Source organism: Dendropsophus ebraccatus, chromosome 9 (genome assembly GCF_027789765.1).
Source record: "Dendropsophus ebraccatus isolate aDenEbr1 chromosome 9, aDenEbr1.pat, whole genome shotgun sequence".
Taxonomy (NCBI): domain Eukaryota; kingdom Metazoa; phylum Chordata; class Amphibia; order Anura; family Hylidae; genus Dendropsophus; species Dendropsophus ebraccatus.
Genome location: NC_091462.1, coordinates 50,642,961 through 50,661,550, shown reverse-complemented (window position 1 = coordinate 50,661,550; position 18,590 = coordinate 50,642,961). Strand labels below are relative to the sequence as shown.

Sequence of the window (18,590 nt, the reverse complement as noted above, 5' to 3'; positions counted from 1 at the left end):
TGCAGAGAGTTCAAGGTTGAATAACCATGAAATTGTTCAAAGTTCATTCATCTCTATCTGGGAACAGTCCCTACCCCCTTGTATATAGCATAAAAGTGATAACATAGACAGTTTTATAGAGTTTTTCAGTTTTATAGAGTTTTTCAGAAGTGGGCATACGCTGAAGATGACTATAGGATCCATGTAGGTTTTCCCATTCGGCCGGAAAGATCATTCAGCCAGTATTTAAAGAGTCACTGTCGTATTTTTTTTTTTTGCAGAAATCAATAGTCCAGGCGATTTTAAGAAACTTTGTAATTGGGTTTATTAGCCAAATCTGCCATTATCTGCATGTAAAAAGCCTTTTCCCAGGTCCCCCCCTCCTTCCTCTTTTTCATCCACTCTGAAAAATCAGAAAATTGTGACTTGTTGCAGGAGACGTCCCCTGTCTGCTCTAGGGAGAGGGGAGGGGGGAGGAGGAAGGAGGGAGTTAGCCGGCAGCAGAAAGCACATAACAGAGGATTACAGGCACGGAGCTGGGTGACAGCTGTAATCCGAGCTCAGGCAGGTCACTGGTGACTGTCACAGGAGATATCCCCTGAGGGATTTGTAGATTAACTCTTTGTTGTCCTGTTTTGGTCTTTTCTTTAGCTCTCTCCATAGGAGAACAATGAAGACAGGGGGGGGGAGCTTCAAACTGCTTTTTCATGATAAAAATGCTTTTTTCGGATAATAAACCCAATTACAAAGTTTCTTAAAATCGCCTGGACTATTGATTTCTGCAAAAAAAAAATTCACGACAGTGACACTTTAAGTACCAGCCGTTCCGTGACAGAGCTGGGTCACGGAACGGCTGGTCTCATACGTTGTGTGAACATAGCCTCAAGCTGATTAACAAACAAGGGGATACTTACCTGTTAAGTCCCAACATCCCACTATCAATGGTGTCCAGTCCTTACTTATTTGTACTTCCTAGTCCCTGTCCTGACACAAGGAAAAGCTGGCTCATCCAATCAGTGTTTTTTGGCAAGAGTCCCTTGCGGCCATTGATTTATAGAGTGAGCATTTTTTGACATGGGACCAGAGTGAGAATGGCAATTTTTTTCACTGCCACTGCATTGTATTTAATTACTGGACATACAACATCATTGTTGTAAATTTATTTTTTTATGTGTACAACTTTAGGATAAGTAGTAGTACTCTCATCATGGCACCTTTAAAGATTACACTAGTTCAGAAAATGAGAAATAAAATGCATTCAACTGGTATCTTTATTGTATGGTGACACTTTGACACAGTTTGACCTCAGTACAGGAAAACTCCATAATACTACACTCATAGCTTATAAAGAATAATCTGCATTATTCTTTGCATCAATCAAGCACAACGTGGTGACATTAGATTTTGCGAGGGCAAAAAGGTGTAATGTCAGTGCTTGAGTGGCGTCAGGTTTATAATGTAGCCGGAGGCCGGATCCTGACATTATAACACCTGCTTTTCACCACTACATCCACAGATTCTTTATTACTCACTAATTGAGAACTGGGAGGATTTTCCATGCTGTTTTTTTCCTTCACAGAAACCGATTTTCGTTTCCTATTCCTCACCAGACGCTTCAAAAGCAAATTCAAGAGGTAGCATAGTGATAAACAAAGAAATAAGACATCAAATTGGAGATGGAAGAGTGCAATGAGAACTTAACCTTCAGCTGTCAGATCAGTTATTTTCTTAGAAACAGATTCATTTATTTGTTTGCAAAAAGAAAACAGGAAAGAACTTGAATTAGATTTGTTTGTCTTACAAGAAATTGCACGAGTCTTGCACTGACTTTGGTCTTGTAGCTTGGCCTATTTGCCTTTAAAGGGAAACTATCAGCAGGTTCATACATACAAACCTGCTGATAGGAACAGTACCTGTAGCTGCAGAGTTCCAAAGCTGTTTTTGAGTAATTAGATATAAAGTGCCTTAGTGCACTGTTCCGCCCACCCACTGGCTTGTATGTCCCCTCTTACTGGCTACTTATGCATAGTTGAATATGATAAATATGCATACATAGAAGGGGGCATGCAAGTCAACAGCTGGGTGGCCCGGTGCAGAGGAATGCCCCCAGTGCACCAAAGGGACTAATTAGCATATTTGCTTTAGATCTAGTTATTAAAAAACAGTGCCATGGAAGACATAAAGAAGACTGGCTCCGGGATCTGCAGCTCTGCTGCTATAGGTAACTATCAGCAGCTTTGTATGAGGCTGACTTGCAGTACCATAAGTAGCCTATGTACAAAGTGGGGCAGTTTCTAAAATGTGATAATTTTTTCACACTATTAGGCTATGTTCACACTACGTAAAACTACGGCTGTAGTCTATTGACATAGTCTATTTTCAATGGGATCCCGGCCGGAGCGTACACACATCGTATGTGCTCCGGCCGTGATCCCGTGCGGCGCCGGAAAAAACTGACAGTGAATTCCGGCCGCAGAAAGACCTGTCAGTTCACACAGTGAAGCGAGCGGCTCCAGCCGCTTTCTTCACTGTGGGCAATGGGAAGCTCTGATGCGGGCGCACGCTGATGCGCCTGCATCAGAGCTCCGTGGACGGAAAGATCACCCGGCCGGTACTTAAGCACCGGCCGAGATGATCCGGCCAGAGACCGACCGGGGGTCACGGAACGGCCGGTCTCATACATAGTGTGAACATAGCCTAAGGCTAGATTCCCACGCAGTATTTTTGCTCAGTGTTTTGGTCACTATTTTGTAACCAAAACCAGGAGTGGATTGAAAACACAGAAAGGCTATGTTCACACACTGTTAAAATTTAGTGGATAGCCGTCATTTCATGACAAATAATTGCTGTTATTTCAAACAACCGCCATTGTTTTGTGACAGTGGCCAATATTTGCCAATGACAGTCATCCATTAAATTTCAGAAATTTCAACAACTCTGTGTTTTTATTCCACTCCTGGTTTAGGTTGCAAAATATTGAGCAAAATACTGAGTGTAAACATAGCCTAAACCAGCATAAAACAAAGCTTTTACTCAGGAATGTGATTATTTGTTATCTTTCATTAAAGCATACTATCTGCTGTGCATCATTAATGGGAAGAGCCAATTTGGTGTAAACTACATGTGAAAATGCACAGTGCCATAAATCCACATCACATATGGATTAGCATTAAAAACAAAACACATGCATTTACATTGGGAACTTCATTACAGATTCTTGTAAAATCCTAATTGTGCAAATATAGCCTTGAAGGATATGTATGAAGCCATGCTTATCGATTGCAGCAATAAAAGGACTAAAGGTTTTCTATCACTAATCAGCAAGTTATCTCACTGGATGCAATAATGACAACTCTCTAGAATATGCCATCTAAGTCTGATCAGTGAGGCCGTCCAAGGTAATCTCTGCCGATCACTACAAAGAAAAAACAATGGAAGGCTTTACCTCAAGTTAACTTATTACATGACCATTATAGGCTCATATCGACCGTTACGGCCGATAATTGTCCCGTGTAATAGAAGGCAACAATCAGCCGACATGAATGGTGAAGGCTGATCGTTGCTGTCGTTTGTCTTTCAAAATGTTGAAAGACAAACAACTGTGATAGCAGCGATCTGCTGCTGTTGCTTAGTGGAATAGGAGCTGCAGCAGCAGACCGCCACTATCCTCTATGGGCTGCCCGGACGATCTATCGATCACCCAAGCAGCCTTCCCCCCCTCCCCCCGCAGCTCCCTGCACCTCCTCCTGCACTTACCCGTTCGCTGCCGCCGCAAGCAGTAGCGACGGCAGAGAGCGGGAAACTAAGAGCCAATGAGCGTTGATAGCGTGCGTCTGCTCCTAGTTTTAATTGGTTAAGGTTTAGGTGTTGAGACTCCCAAAGATTGCTAAAACTAAGGGAAAAAAATCCTACTTAGAGCGCCGAGTTGTGTAAGGAGAGCTTAGGACAACTAAAAGGCATAGAGCTCAGCACCTGGAACTCACTGATCAAAACGTCTGACATTTCCGTATGACCCTTTATTGTAGCTTCCATTGTCTATAATGTGACTCTGTCATAGGAAATGTGTCCATCATGAAATGTTAATAGTGGGGAAACATCTTTAGTGTAACTGCTGTAGCACCATAGTCTGCATCACCGAGCACTCCTACATTTCTATTTTCATAAAACTGTGTTCATCCTTTATATATGAGACAGGTGCAGCAATATCTTGGTGGTAAAAAGATTAATGATAAGCAATTATTTTGCATTCTGCCATGATATACTATTTACATAAATCACCCCCCTGCATTAATACCAAGCACTTGTCTGCAGTTTCATCTGTCGAAAACATACCCTACCAGAAATTTTCCTTCATGTAATATTCAAAGGGGAGGTCAGCTTACATTTTAATTTCCAGAGCACGACTCTGGCCTTTCAGCTGTGTTTTAAGTGGCGCACTGGTTCCCGCAGAGTTAAGAGGGGACAAGCTGTCATCTTGGCTGTTTTTCACAGCTGAACAAGAGATAAAACTTTATGCCTCCGACTGAGCAGGACAAAGTGTCACACTTGTAGTTTCCCACTTATCACTAGATTTTTATTTATTTTTTTGCATCTCTCTGATGTGTTAGGTGTCGTACAGGAAAAGAGATAGAGACTGAGAATGACTGTCTTACGACACCATCATAAACACGGATATTTATTTTTTCTAAAAGCTTTCTTTATTTTTCTCAATAACGCAGACCCGAAAAGGTCCATTAAGGTTTGGTTCACGTTTATGTCCATAGCCTCAGTTGGAGTGTCAGTCATCCTTTACCATATTTTGACAGCAAGTTTAGCACAGTCTTTCTGCTGCAAATACTGGATACTGGTGAACCTCTATGGACCCCATTAAAGTAAGTGGGATTCCTTTGGGTATCTATCTGAAAATGGATCTGGCATAGCTGTCACGGCTACCTTATTAACAATAGCAACACCGCATAGCCATGTCTGCTCTCCTTTGATGTTACAGGTCCTGGACTGGAGTGCTACCGAAGACAAACATTGCAGTCTGTAACTAACAATACTCACTATACTGTACATGAATCACCTGTATATGTCTTACTGCAGTGTTCAGGTTTGCAAGCAATCCTTTCTACTTGTCTCAGTGCTGGTGTTAGAGTTAGTGTATGACACAAAGGACACAAATGGCCCCTTGAGCCCCTGCCTAGCACATAAACGTGCGCCATTATCCGTTTTTATTTCCTCCCCTTTCTTTCTGCCATTGGGTCCACCATATACTGACCGTGCTCGGGACAGAGCATAAGCCAGGCAGAAGGTTGCCATGTAAGATATCTCCCTTTTATTATATTTATTTGCTTAAAAAGATATTAACTCAGTGGCAATGTATACATTATATGACTTACTGCTCAGGGAAGAGGAGCAGGGACTCCTATCATGTAACAGAAGTCTATGCTCCTGTTCAGACACATTTGGTTGAAACAAATCCCCAAAAAATCAGATTCCAACTAATCCAAAATTTGGAGCAGGAGGCAGTGCGTATTAGGGTACAAACACACATGGCGTATCCACAGCGGATTTCTCACTGCGGATCTGTGCCCTGTACACATATGGGCAGACAAAAGTTTGTCAGCAGCCCGCCCTGTTAACCCCCTGGCCACCGGAGCGAATACTCCACCTGGTCCCTGCTCCAACTTGCTTCGGGGCTCCCAGCGTCTTCATGTCCCGCTCAGCCAATCAGTGCGCTGCCCCGCAGAGCAAGACCTGCCAGGAACCCCAGAAGTATACGCTCCGGCGGCTGGGAGGTTAACGGGGCGGGCTGCTGACATACTCACAGCGGGATGTGCATCCTGCTGCGAGTTTGTCTTCTCCTAGAGATTACAGGGCAGGGATCCGCAGCGGGTCTCACTGCAAATTCATCTAGTGTGCTTGTACCCTAAGGCTATGTTCACACTATGTGAAGGACCGGCCGGGTCACGGAACTGCCGATCTCTGCAAAGATCATCCTGGTCGATACTTAAGTATCGGCCGGATGATATTTCTGGCTGCAGTGTTCTGATGCGGTTGCATCAGCGCGCACCCACATCAGAACTCTCATAGCACACAATGAAGCAAGCGGCCAGAGTCGTTCGCTTCATTGTGTGAACTGAGAGATCTTTCTGCGGCCACAATTCACTGAATTGCGGCCGCAGAAAACTGACATGTCAGTTGTTTGCGGCGTCGCATGAGATCCCGGACAGAGCGCATACAATGTGTATACGCTTTGGCCGGGATCCCATAGAAGGAGAGGCAAGGTGTACACGTGCAAAGTAGCGTCGTTGTTGCAGATGGCAACAACGGCTGTACATTTACGTAGTGTGAACATAGCCTTATAGTGAATTTCAGAGGCACTGTTTATATTGTAAGGAGTTTGGAGGGGGCAAGGTGTATATTTGAGCAAATCTTGGAGGGCATTTGTCTATTACAATGAGTTTTAGGGGGTGCAGTGTGTATTATCATAGGGCATCACAGGACATATTATTACTATTGTAATTATCATTCATCCCAGAGGGACACAATGCTGAATGAGCAACTTGTTTTAGTTCAAAGGATGTGCAGCATAGGTGAGGGGCTAAACATGTCTCTGCAGAGGCGAGATGTGGCTGGAAGAAGTCATGGCAGTGTGGAACAGAGGGAGAAGAGAAACAACTACAGAGAAAATATCACCTGTGACTTATTGAATGTCATTGTGTATTCTCCCTGACTGTGTAGTCACTCAATGATGATTGAAACAACAACTCCCAGCATAACATTACCATTGCTCAAGTCATCCTGTGAGCTGTAGTTTCCAATGACAAAAACTTCCACGGTGTTTGAATCTGAGATGGCTTCGCCGTAAGCATTTATCACACAAGAACATGTTTTAAAAGATAACAATTAAAATAAAAGGTTAAAAAAGGATAAAAATAAACATTAATGGTAAATAATTGATTGTGATTAAAAATAGAATGTGACAGGTTCTCCTTAGCATAATGAATGAGTTATAAAAATATTATAAAATGTATAAAGTAGGTGCCTTAAAGAATAACCACCCCCTTAATAGCCCTGTTCCTAAAATATCTCTCACAAAAAAGTGCCCTTCCATTATTTAACAAGGCTGAACTGGATAATTTATTGGTGAATAATTCAGATGCCGGTTAGGCGTGAACAACTTTTAACCCTCTTACTGCTGATTAGACTGACTATATTAATTGACACAATGTGGGTCTTCGGTAAAATGACTGACAATATAAAAAGAGGGTGTGAAATTTATTTGTAATATCTAACATGAATCCATCATATGGATTTACAACTTAAGGGCTAAAAGCTACTTTTAGATATACAGTACATTTAACTTGCTTTGCATACAGTGTGTTAAGCAGTAAGTAGTTACAGTTATGTAAGTGTGATTGTTCTTTCTGGCTGTGTTTCACACATAGTACTTTACAGTATTTTTTCAAACAAAACCAGGAGAGGGTTTAAAGGGGTATTCTGGCTGAGGGCAGCAACATCCACTCTCCTCCCCGGTTCCAGCGGCAAGTCCCGTATCGTGGTGCTCTGGTCCCCGCTGCCCGGACGCTTCCTGGTCTCTGATGCAGGCTTGAGACGTGACGTTTCAAGTCCACTCAGCCAATCAGTGACGGAGGCGGGATACATTGCAAATCTTCACATTATAATTTTTTTCTGTCACTTCCACTCCTGATTTTGGCTACAAATACTGACCAAAATACTGACAGAAATATTATGTGTGAACATAGCTTTAAACCACTTACATTTGCTGTTGTTTTCCATTGACTCACATTATTTTTTTTAAAGAAAAATCTATTGAAATGGATCGTACACAAAAATGTGGTTCATCACGTTTTTCTGTATGTTAATAAAAAATAACTTAACTTAAACAGTAAAATGGATGGAAAAAAGAATGGTACTTTTTTTTTGCTGTAGGCTATGTTCACACTAAAGGTTCTATTACCGATTCGGCCGATTATCGCTCTGTTTAATAAATACAATGATCAGCCGATGACAACGATCATCGGCTGATTATTGATAAAGGTTTGAACCTATAATTGTCGGACGCCGACCGTGCATCGCTACGTGTAATAGCGGTGCGCAGCCGGTGTCTGACGATTTACATTACCTATCCAGGCTGCAGGGCTCCTCTTGCAGTCTTCTCCCCGGGTCCCGCACGCTCCAGCTTCAGAGTGGCCTTTCTGAGCTGACAAGCCACTCAGCCAATCACAGGCCAGGACTGCTGTACCCAGTGATTGGTTGAGTGGCCTCTCAGCTGAAACAGGCCGCTCTGAAGCTGGAGCACGCGGGACCCGGGGAGAAGACTGTAAGAGGAGCCCTGCAGCCTGGACAGGTAATGTATAAAGTAAAAGCAAGGGCTGCAAGGACATCGGTAACAATGTCCCTGCAGCCCTTGTTAAACGATAATCAGGCCGTGTAATAGGCCCAGTAAACGAGCGCCGATTTAGCAGATCGGCGCTCGTTTATAGTTATTATCGGGCCTTTATCGGCCCGTGTAATACTGCCCGAAGGCTATGTTCACACAATGTCATTTTTGAGTAAAGAACAGATGCTGATTGCAATGGAATCAGCGTCTGTTCTTTACTGCAGGGGCGGCATTGCATTGAAGTCATTGTTATGTTAACACCCGTTCTTTAAAACTGTTGTTAAAATAATATACCTGCCTATTATTTCTGTCCGCACATTACATTTAAGTGAAGGGCTAATTGATTTGTGGGCACACCAGACGGTGCCCACAAATCAATGTTAAAAAAAGAACATCCTAAATGCAATAGGCGCTGTTAAACGTAGTCTGAACACAGCTAATGTCTGTTTTTGCAAAATAACAGGCACTGAAATTCTTTAAAACAAGTTTTATTTTAACAGAAAAATGCGGTGAACTACATTTTTGTGTTCCATCCATTTTTAATAAATAATAAAATAATGTAAGTCAATGGAAAACAGATTTTGCAGTATGCCATACAACAGCATCCATTTTTACACCCATTCTTTTCCTTTTAACATACAGATAAAATAGACAGCATAAACGCATTGTGAACCCAGCCATGGGCTATGTTCACACGTCTTTTTTAGGCAAAATAACAACCATTGTTTGATCATGACGGCTGTAAATAATATTGATGAACATCATTGTTTCCCGTCATGATAACAGCAATTATTTTAAAAACACCAGCCGTTATTTTACATAGAAAGATGATGTGTGAACATCCCCTTAATGTGCTAACTCACTAACTCCCTGAAAGGAATGCTCACTCTGCTTCTCCTCGTCCCCATTATCAGTAACTAATGGCTGCAGTGTACCTGAATGTATGCTTGGCAGCCATCAGTCATTGGTGACCAGGAAAGCAGGGAGGAATGATAGGAGTGCTCTCCCCATTAGTACACTGGAATCATAACTTTGAGTCCATTGTATTTATTATGGCCGGGATTATGCTATGGATTCACTGGAGATTTCACGCTATATAAGAAATAATGAGCATTCTGCAGATTTTAACATTCAAACCACTATGTGGATTTTTTCTGCAATGTGCAGAGGGGATAAAAAATCCAACTACATCCATCTATAAGCCGTAAAATTAATACCATGTGCATAAAGTGAAGCCCCTTTTGTGTTGTCAAAACAGCTTTCACAATACCTTTAACGGTGTACTATGGTATATGGCATCAAGATCTGGGGTATACAGAGGACAACACTTTTAACTCTGTGACGTGTTCCGCAAACCGTTGCAGAACTATTTTTTTTTTAATTGAACCAATTTTGGTAGGTACCAACCATTGCATAGCTATTGTATTTTTTATGTCCGTCTTTCCTGCGAGTTTGGTGTTCTCATTAAAGGTGTGCAACACAATTTTTCCAAAAACCAGACAAACCCATGATTTTTGTCCAAAAACCTGACAAGTGGGAGTGTCGTGGATGTGTCCTTGAAAGCCCGCCAAAACTGACAGATTTATTAAAGAGACTCAGTAGGGTTATGCCGTCCTATCTAAGGGTAGCATAAAGTGATAGTGACAGAGAAACTGAACAGAATGATGTATCACTTACATTGTTCTGTGCAGCTATTTCAGAGATATCCTCCTGAATAACATGGACAATAAGTAGTCCTCTCCATAATGTGCATGAGACCAGTAGTCCTGGATATTCATTAAAAGCAGAAAACTCCATCCACTAGCTGCTGATTGGCAGATGTCCATCTATGCTGTGTATGGGCAGTCAACTGTCAAACAGCAGCTGGAGGACGGGGGTGACAAGAATCTTATTCTCCTGCATATTAGGAGAAAAGCTGAACAAAATCATGAAAATAATACACCTTTCTGTTCAGTATTTCTGTCACTAGTTTATGCTGCCCTCATTTAACCCCTTAAGGTCAAAGCCTATTTTCGTTTTTGCGCTTTTGCTTATTCCATTTTAAGTTTAAAAGTCCATAGCGCTTGCATTTTTTCACCTAGAGACGTATATGAGCGCTTATTTTTTGCGAAACCAATTGTACTTTGCAATGACAGGCATTATTTTTCCTTAACATATGCTGCGAAACCGGAAAAAAATCATTTGCGCTGTCAAATTGAAAAAAAAACGAATTTGTTTTGATTTGGGGGAGTTTTGCATTTACGCCGTCCATCCTATGGTAAAACTGACTTGTTATGCATGTTCCTCCAGTCGTTACGATTACTATGATATATAAAATGTATAACTTATATTGTATCGGATGGCCTGTAAAAAATTCAAACCATTGTTAACAAATATACGTTCCTTAAAATCGCTCCATTCCCAGGCTTATAGCGCTTTTATCCTTTGGTCTATGGGGCTGTGTGAGGTGTCAGTTTTTGCGCCATGATGTGTTCTTTCTATCGGTACCTTGATTGCGCATATACGACTTTTTGATCATTTTTTATTACATTTTTTCTGGATTTGATGAGACCAAAAATGCGCAATTTTGCACTTTGGAATTTTTTTGCGCTGACGCCGTTTACCGTGCGAGATCAGGAATGTGATTAATTAATAGTTCGGGCGATTACGCGCGCGGCGATACTAAATATGTTTATTTATTTATTAATTTATATTTATAAAATGGGAAAAGGGGGGTGATTTGGACTTTTATTAGGGGAGGGGATTTTTTATTAATAAAAACACTTTTTTTACTTTTTTTTTTACTGTAACTAGAAGCCCCCCTGGGGGACTTGTATATAGACAGCACTGATCTCTCATAGAGATCAATGCTGTGTATATACACAGCAAAGATCGATTAGATCGGTCATAGATTACTATGGCCTGCTGCAGGCCATAGCAATCTATTGCCGAGCCGGGATCAGCGGCATTCCGACGCTGAGGCCCGGCACGGGCAGAAGAACGGATCTTCGGGGGGGAGATCCGTCCCACTAGACACCAGGGACGTGAGGTCTGAAGCCTCTAAGTGCAGCTGTCAGGTTAATAGAGGCACTGCCCGGCTGCACATGTCAGCCGGGATCAGCGCCGTTCAGAGCGGGGTCCCGGCGGGGACAGGGGAAAAAACAGACACAAACAACTGCATAATGGCTTTTGACACATTGTTAGTAAATGAGGCCCAATGTGTCCCTTGTCAACATGCGCCCCATGTTCTCCTATTTTTCCCGCTTCTAACTGACCAGCAATTTGCTCTCTAATAACATGTAGCCCATTGACAGGTTTCATAATCAATGCAGCAGATTTGATGGCCCAGATTTGAAATTGTAGATCTGCTTTGAATCAAATCTGCTACAGATCTGCTGTGGATCCTGTATGTGTGAATGCACACTCAAGAAGCAAATTCAACATAAAGTGTGGCAAAACATAGAAGATTGTCAGCAGGAAAAGACCACTTGGTCCATCTATTCTGCCCTTTTATTATTTCTTACCTATTATCTTAAGATTGATATATGCTTATCCCTGGCAGGTTTACATACAGGTACTGATGATTTACCAACCACATCTGCTGGAAGTTTGTTCCAAGTATCTACTCTTTCAGTAAAGTAATATTTTCTCTTGTTGCTTTTGATCTTTCCCCCAACTAACCTCTCACTGTGTCCTCTTGTTCTTGTGTTCAGTGTTGTATTAAAAATACTTCTTATTTAGTCTTTAACATATTTAAAGGTTTCAATCATGTCCCCCCCCCTAGACTATACAGATTTAGATCTTTAAAGGCCCTATTACATGGAACGCACCGCTGCTATACGTTATGGGCTGCCCGGACGATTTAGCGATTAGCGATCACCTGGGCATCCCCCCCCCTGCACCTCTCCACCCCCTCCCCTTCCCGGTTCTCACCTGCTCGCTGACGCCATGTGTAATGGCAGTGGCAGTGAACGGGGAATGACGGCCCTCGTTTGCTCCTCACAGTCGCCCCATGTAATATCAGCTTAAGTCTTTCCTGATATGTTTTATGCCTGACACCCTCCATTTTTGTAGCCCGTCTCTGGACCCATTCTATCCCAATTATCAATATATTTTTGTAGGTGAGGTCTCCAGAACTGGACACAGTATTCGAGATGTGATATCATCAAAGCTTTGTACAGCAGGATCACAATCTCCCTCTTCCTACTGGTTATACCTCTAGCTATACACCCCAGCATACGATTTGGCTTTCCCTGCAGCCTGGTTGCACTGGTGACTCATTTTAAGGGTCCAGCTATACACCCCAGCATACGATTTGGCTTTCCCTACTGCCTGGTTTCACTGGTGACTCATTTTAAGGGTTTAGCTACACAAACAGGATCTGCAGAAGATTTGATGTTGCAGAATTGATGCTGTAGTTTATTGTTGTTTTCAATCATTTAGTTACATACTGTATATCTGCAGCATCAAATTTGCTGGTAAATGTACCCTTAGGCTGAAAACATTTGATTCATGTATAAAAGATAGTGGTTTTTCACAGTCAGCTGTGTATAAAATTTGACACATCTTGTCACAGTCGCTTGGCGTTAAAGCTATCCTTCAGAAAAAAGCATATCGAGTCAATGACGTGATAACATACTGTCTAATTGAACATTTATGAGTCCATGATAAGGTTTAGAGATTAACATAATATAGCTACTAGAAAGTACTCAATATTCCAGCGAGTACTGTATGCTGCTTGGGTGCTCGTTAACAAAAAGCAGGATGCTGATTGAAATCAAATCGGCGTCCGTTCTTTTCTGCAGTAGTGGCATTGCAATGAATTTAATGCAATGCCGTCCACTGTGTTTCAACATTGTTATTTTAACGTCCATTTTTTAGAACTGGCGTGAAAATAATGAACATGCCTTTTATTTTTTAATATTGTTCGTTGAACAGAGTCCACACATAATAGCTGTCCACACAGAGTAAAGTACGTCCGGCGGCTGTACTTTACATTGTTGTCAAGGGTTAATTGAATTTCGGGCACACCTGACGGTGCCTGCAATTTAATTGTAAAAATATAATGTTCCTAACAGCCGATACAGCTATGCAGGGTTTTCCCGAAAAGCTGGGTGGGGGGCAGGGGTGGGGGGCGGTTGTCTCCTGGATGGTAAAGCTCAGCCCAGGCACCCAACAACAATCACACTTCTGCCAGCTGCAAACTGTAAGCGGCAGCAAGCACCCTTCTGTCCTGGGCTCCTAACTGGCATCCAAGCCCCAGGAGATATTCCAGAGAGATAGCAGTGGGACCAGAAAGCTGGGGAAAGAGAGAATCCCCCAAACCCCCAGGGACATCAGGGAGAGGGCTCTATTACCAGCAGTTACCTTCATCCCCACCCCCACCCTCGGCACAGCTGACAATGACAGCCTGCCCCTATGCTGTGATACCACCCCCACCCCCAAATGGCTGTGTGCCACAATGGGGTATTACAACCCAGGAGCAGGCTGTGATAGTAATAATGCAGATAGCAATGATAAGCCGTGGGCAGGAAAAAAAAAGATATGGGAAGGGGGCGGGTATGCAAACTAAATACTCTGGGAGAAGCACTGCATGATGGGAAATGTAGTTTCCTGGCCAGTGCCATCTTGGATATAGACCAGTGTTTGGAAACACTTGTAACTCGGGAACAGCGGCAGCTAGAATGATGGGAGATAGCTCTAAATACTCAGGGGGACTTGTTGAGTAAGACCAGCGGGGAGCATTTCATTTTTTTGGTCTTGGGTGGAATACCCATTTCAATATTTGAGTCTCCTATTGATTTCATAGAGTCTAGCAATCAAGTATTGGAAAGTACTTGGCTTGAGTAAGGAGCACTCGAATATTTAGGTGCTCGCTCAGCTCTAATAAGGCTTTATCCTGCAAAGCTCATCTCTATGCAATAAAGGAACAAAGTATTAGTTGGGGTTGGTTTTGTTGATGATTCCATATAATTCTCATCGACATTGAGTGGTTCTATAATCTTTCTCTATATGATCTGGAAAAATATATATTAATATAATAATTTTCTTTTTTTGAGGCACATATCATGAAACCAGAATATTCATAAAATGTTTTTTCCTGTTATAACAGTGATTTTTAATTGCTACAAAGTAGAAAGCTAAGTGACCATCCTTGAACTGTGATGATTCCATAATTATGTCAGGGACAGTAAATAGTAACTGGTCAATATATAAGTCATTCAGGAGGTACAGGGCATTAAGCCGGCTCACTGGCTAGCACTGTTTCTTTGGATAGCTGAGATCCTGGGTTTGAATCTGCCCACAAGTAACACTTAGCTATTATGGATCATAAATACAACGTGAATTATATCATTGTGATAATAAAATGTATTCCCTCCCTGCATAGATCATAAGGCAAGTTACAGATTGACACTTACATTATTCAGCTTTAGCTTGCTCTTATCCTGCTTTTGCAGATGTCCGGAGAGGTGATACAGAACAGCTCTGCTTCTTCTGCGGTTGGCATTGAACCCTGGAGGCCGGGTATCAGTGTAAACCTCTAATTCATCATCATCTGTCAGAAGAGAAAAGTATACTGTAAGTAAACAAAGAGATAAGTCACAGAATATTTTTTTCCTTTTTAGTAGCTCATATAGTGGAACACACAGCAAATGTAATGTCACTTTGTAAACACAGACAAATTTAATTTTTTTTCTAAGAAAATAATATTTGTGCCGTAGACTGGTAAGCAAACTTGTACACAGTTTAACACCATTGTAATTCATTGGAGTACCATTGTAATACCATTGTGGAATCTACAGCAATAATAATAGTAAAATCCACAATAATAATTATTATTCTGCATAGATGTTTTCTTGTAAATGTGCATAGGATATAAAAAAAAAACATTCATATGTATACCAGCAGAATGTTAGGATATTTTGTCATGGTTTATGTGCCAAATCCATGCCCAAATCCTAATCGAATCCTTAGTCTATGAACAACAGGAAATAATATTTAAGGATTACAGCTAGAAGAAGGAGTCCAGTTCCCAACTATGGTCTTGAAAATAAGCTGGATCACTCTGATGAAAAAAAATAATGCATATCATGGCATTGATATAGAGAGGATGGTAGTCGAAATCCAACAGGTCCAACACATCGCCTCCTTGACATCATCTGTCAGGGGAGAATCAAGATACATACAGATGTAGCCTGTGTTAACTTGATCACAATGACGCATTTAACTCAACACTCTAATTGACTTAAAGAGAACCTCTCACCCCGCTCCTGACAGGCTCCCGACCCCCCGCTAGAGCACCTTATGCGTACCTGATCGCGCCGGGTCCCGCTTCTTGATTCGGCTGGGTGACGGAGATATCAGCGCCCGAAGCCCTGCGCGCGCGCTCCTGAGATGAGTCCAGCACTCATAGAGAATGACGGAGAGTCGGACTCAACAGTCATTCTCTATGAGAGTGTGACTTATCTCAGGAGCGCGCATGCCGGGCTTCGGGCGCTGATATCTCCGTCACCCGACCGAATCAAGAAGCGGGACCCGGCGGAATCAGGTACGTATAAGGTTCTCTAGCGGGGGTCGGGAGCCTGTCACCCAGGCACCGGGGGTGACAGGTCCTCTTTAACACAGCTCCCTGACACAATTGTTGCGTCAGGCATTATGTTAACCCTGGCTACATCTGTACACTTTTGAAAGTCAGCTGGCCTTGTTAAAGTAAGAAGGTTTGGCTGACTTTTGACTTGAATGTATGGGAATGATAGCCAGAGAGAAGGCAATGCAATTGGCAGGTGAAACTAAGGCAAGGGATGGAAAAAGATAAATGTTAAAAGGCAAGAGAAGAAAGAGAGACAATGAGGGGTTAACTGGTTAAGGGAGGCAAGGCCTACACTGTAACTTTTTGTGGGGCTACTAAATGGTTTCAAAAAGGCATAGGCAAGAGAGAGTGGCAGCCCACTCAGCCAGTAACTGACTGACATGGTACAGCACCGCGGCTAGTGAAGTGGGCTGTCACTCTTGTCTCAGTCACTTGCTGCATTGCTGTCCCGTCAGTCAGTGATGGCTGAGCAGGCTGTCACTCTCATCTGAGTCAGAAAGTGGAGGCGGCTGAGCCACAGAAGAAATTCTCACCATAAAAGAAGAGTTATAAAATGGCATTGGCTTATTGAACCTATTTTGTAACAAAAAAAAGTTATCTTTAAAAGTTCTCCGATTGTTGAGAAATTCACCGATGTTTATTTGTTTGCAAGGTGACATTTGTCCTCTGCTAATGTAGAGTTTAGAATAAAACACAAAATAGTACACAATGTAAAGACAGAGGAGCCTGTGATTGTCATAAAAACATACAAAGTTCATTTGTACGCAGAGTGCGGCACAGTGTTTTTTGTACTCTAAAATCATTTGAGGAATATTGATCAGCAGGGTATTGTATAGGATTTAACCACCTTTTCTAGCATTTATTAGGCTTCAGTGTGCATGTAAAACAAACTGTTCTTCTGATATCAAGGCAGATCCAAGACAGCCATGAATCACATTGCACAATGATCAAATTCAACATATTTATCCAGCATCTCTATCTGGTATACATGAATACCAATGTGCAAATAAATACACAACAGGCAGATAAAAGAGGCAAAAAAGATGACTTGTAAATATTATTTCAGCTTAAAGAAACTTTGCAGATATAATAATATATATATATATTTTTTAACCAATTCACTGAAGGGGTGGGGGTTGGATGTTTAACAGACTAGAAACCTTGTGACCCACTGACCACCAATGATCATGAATCAAGTAGATTTTAAATATACAGTGGTGAGGAGGGGGTATTTATAGCCTTACACTTTAGCACAACCCCATGTACATGTATGTGAATGAGTTAAGCTGTCACTATACTGTATGCTCGGCCCTAATTTCAACTGCCATGTCTCCTCCCATTGGTAAACACTTTTAGTGATTTTCATATGTGTATTGGGTGTATGTTTTCTCATGAGCAATGAGTTTATGTTTTCTCATGAGCAATTTTTGTGTGTCTGTTATTTCAGCCATAGCAATTTGCCCTGCCTAGTGTGAATGGTGTTGTAGGAGAGCTGACCAAATTTGTCTTTTTGTCTGTGTTCCAGTTGGGGGGAGTAGCCGCCTCTCCTTGGTTGTGCACTCCACCCATCCTACCCTGGGGGTTATTTGTGCCAGTATTAGTTGGATCCTGTATGACCAGAGTACCCGCTTATTTTTAGCCAAGGAGAGGCACAGTTAGTGTAGGGTCCATCCTGGGCAAGAGGCATCCTTATTTTATTTGCAAATAATATGCCAAGAGCCGCTGCAGTAATTGGTAGCCTCAATCACAAAGTTTGGGGCTATGTTAACATACTTTTTTAACGTGAAAAAACAGCTATTAAAAATAATCATGATCATTAATTTTGTCCAAGTATGTCTCTTGGTCCATTGCGGCGCAGTTAGTAGTTTCATCTATGGTCAGGTGAGACCATTAGGAGCACTGGGGCACCCGTTAGGAGCACTGCCCGCCTCCAGCATGCAAATCCGCTCTGGAGGGCCTACCCCTTTCTAATTACAATCAATAGAGCAGAACGGCTGTGCAGGATCGGCGCTGTGGGGTCAGGTAGTGCTCCTTACGGGTGTCACAGTGCTCCTAACGGTCTTACTGAGCAAATTACTAACTGCATTGAAACAGTGCTGAGGATGAATGTAAGAGACATACCTTCCTTTTCCTCCTGTGCAATAGGGACATAGCAGGTTAGATTCATCTAACCTACTGACAGTTCCCCTTTAAAAAAACTAAAATTAGATTCATGATTCACTTTCACTGAAGTACTTTACTCAGCAAAAACAAAGCCAGGATACTTCTGAAAGTTGCATGTCTTTGCCCACTATATTTCTGCTTAGATTTATAGATTTATTTAATTTTAGAATGAAACTTAAAAAAACTACAAGGAGAGAACTTCCTGTGCCGTCTGGTACGCTTCTCTCTCATCTTAAGAACAAAGCCCTCCTGTAATTAATCTATGGCACACTTCTTACATCTTGTCATGTTCCTCCTAATAGGATACATGCCCTTATTCTGTTTTGTAGACAAATTAGATAGAATTTATATACACCCATGCTGAGAAGCTGGGTCCCCGGGGGACATTTCTCTCCTCATTCTGCCATTTGGACACATTAACAATTACTTCTTTACACAATACTCTTTGCTACTGTTTAACACATTTGCTACACTAAACACTACCGTGGA

The 18,590-nt window shown here is 42.0% G+C and overlaps 1 protein-coding gene across 1 annotated transcript in view; it reads right to left on the bottom strand.

Moving 5' to 3' along the window:
• Positions 1–18,590, bottom strand: part of LOC138802096 (voltage-gated delayed rectifier potassium channel KCNH8-like) — a 340,813-nt gene that overhangs the window by 70,142 nt on the left and 252,081 nt on the right. Inside the window, exon 4 of the mRNA XM_069985236.1 lies at positions 14,767–14,903. Within this exon, the coding sequence (XP_069841337.1) occupies positions 14,767–14,903 (137 nt within the window). The remainder of the gene's footprint in view (positions 1–14,766; positions 14,904–18,590) is intronic.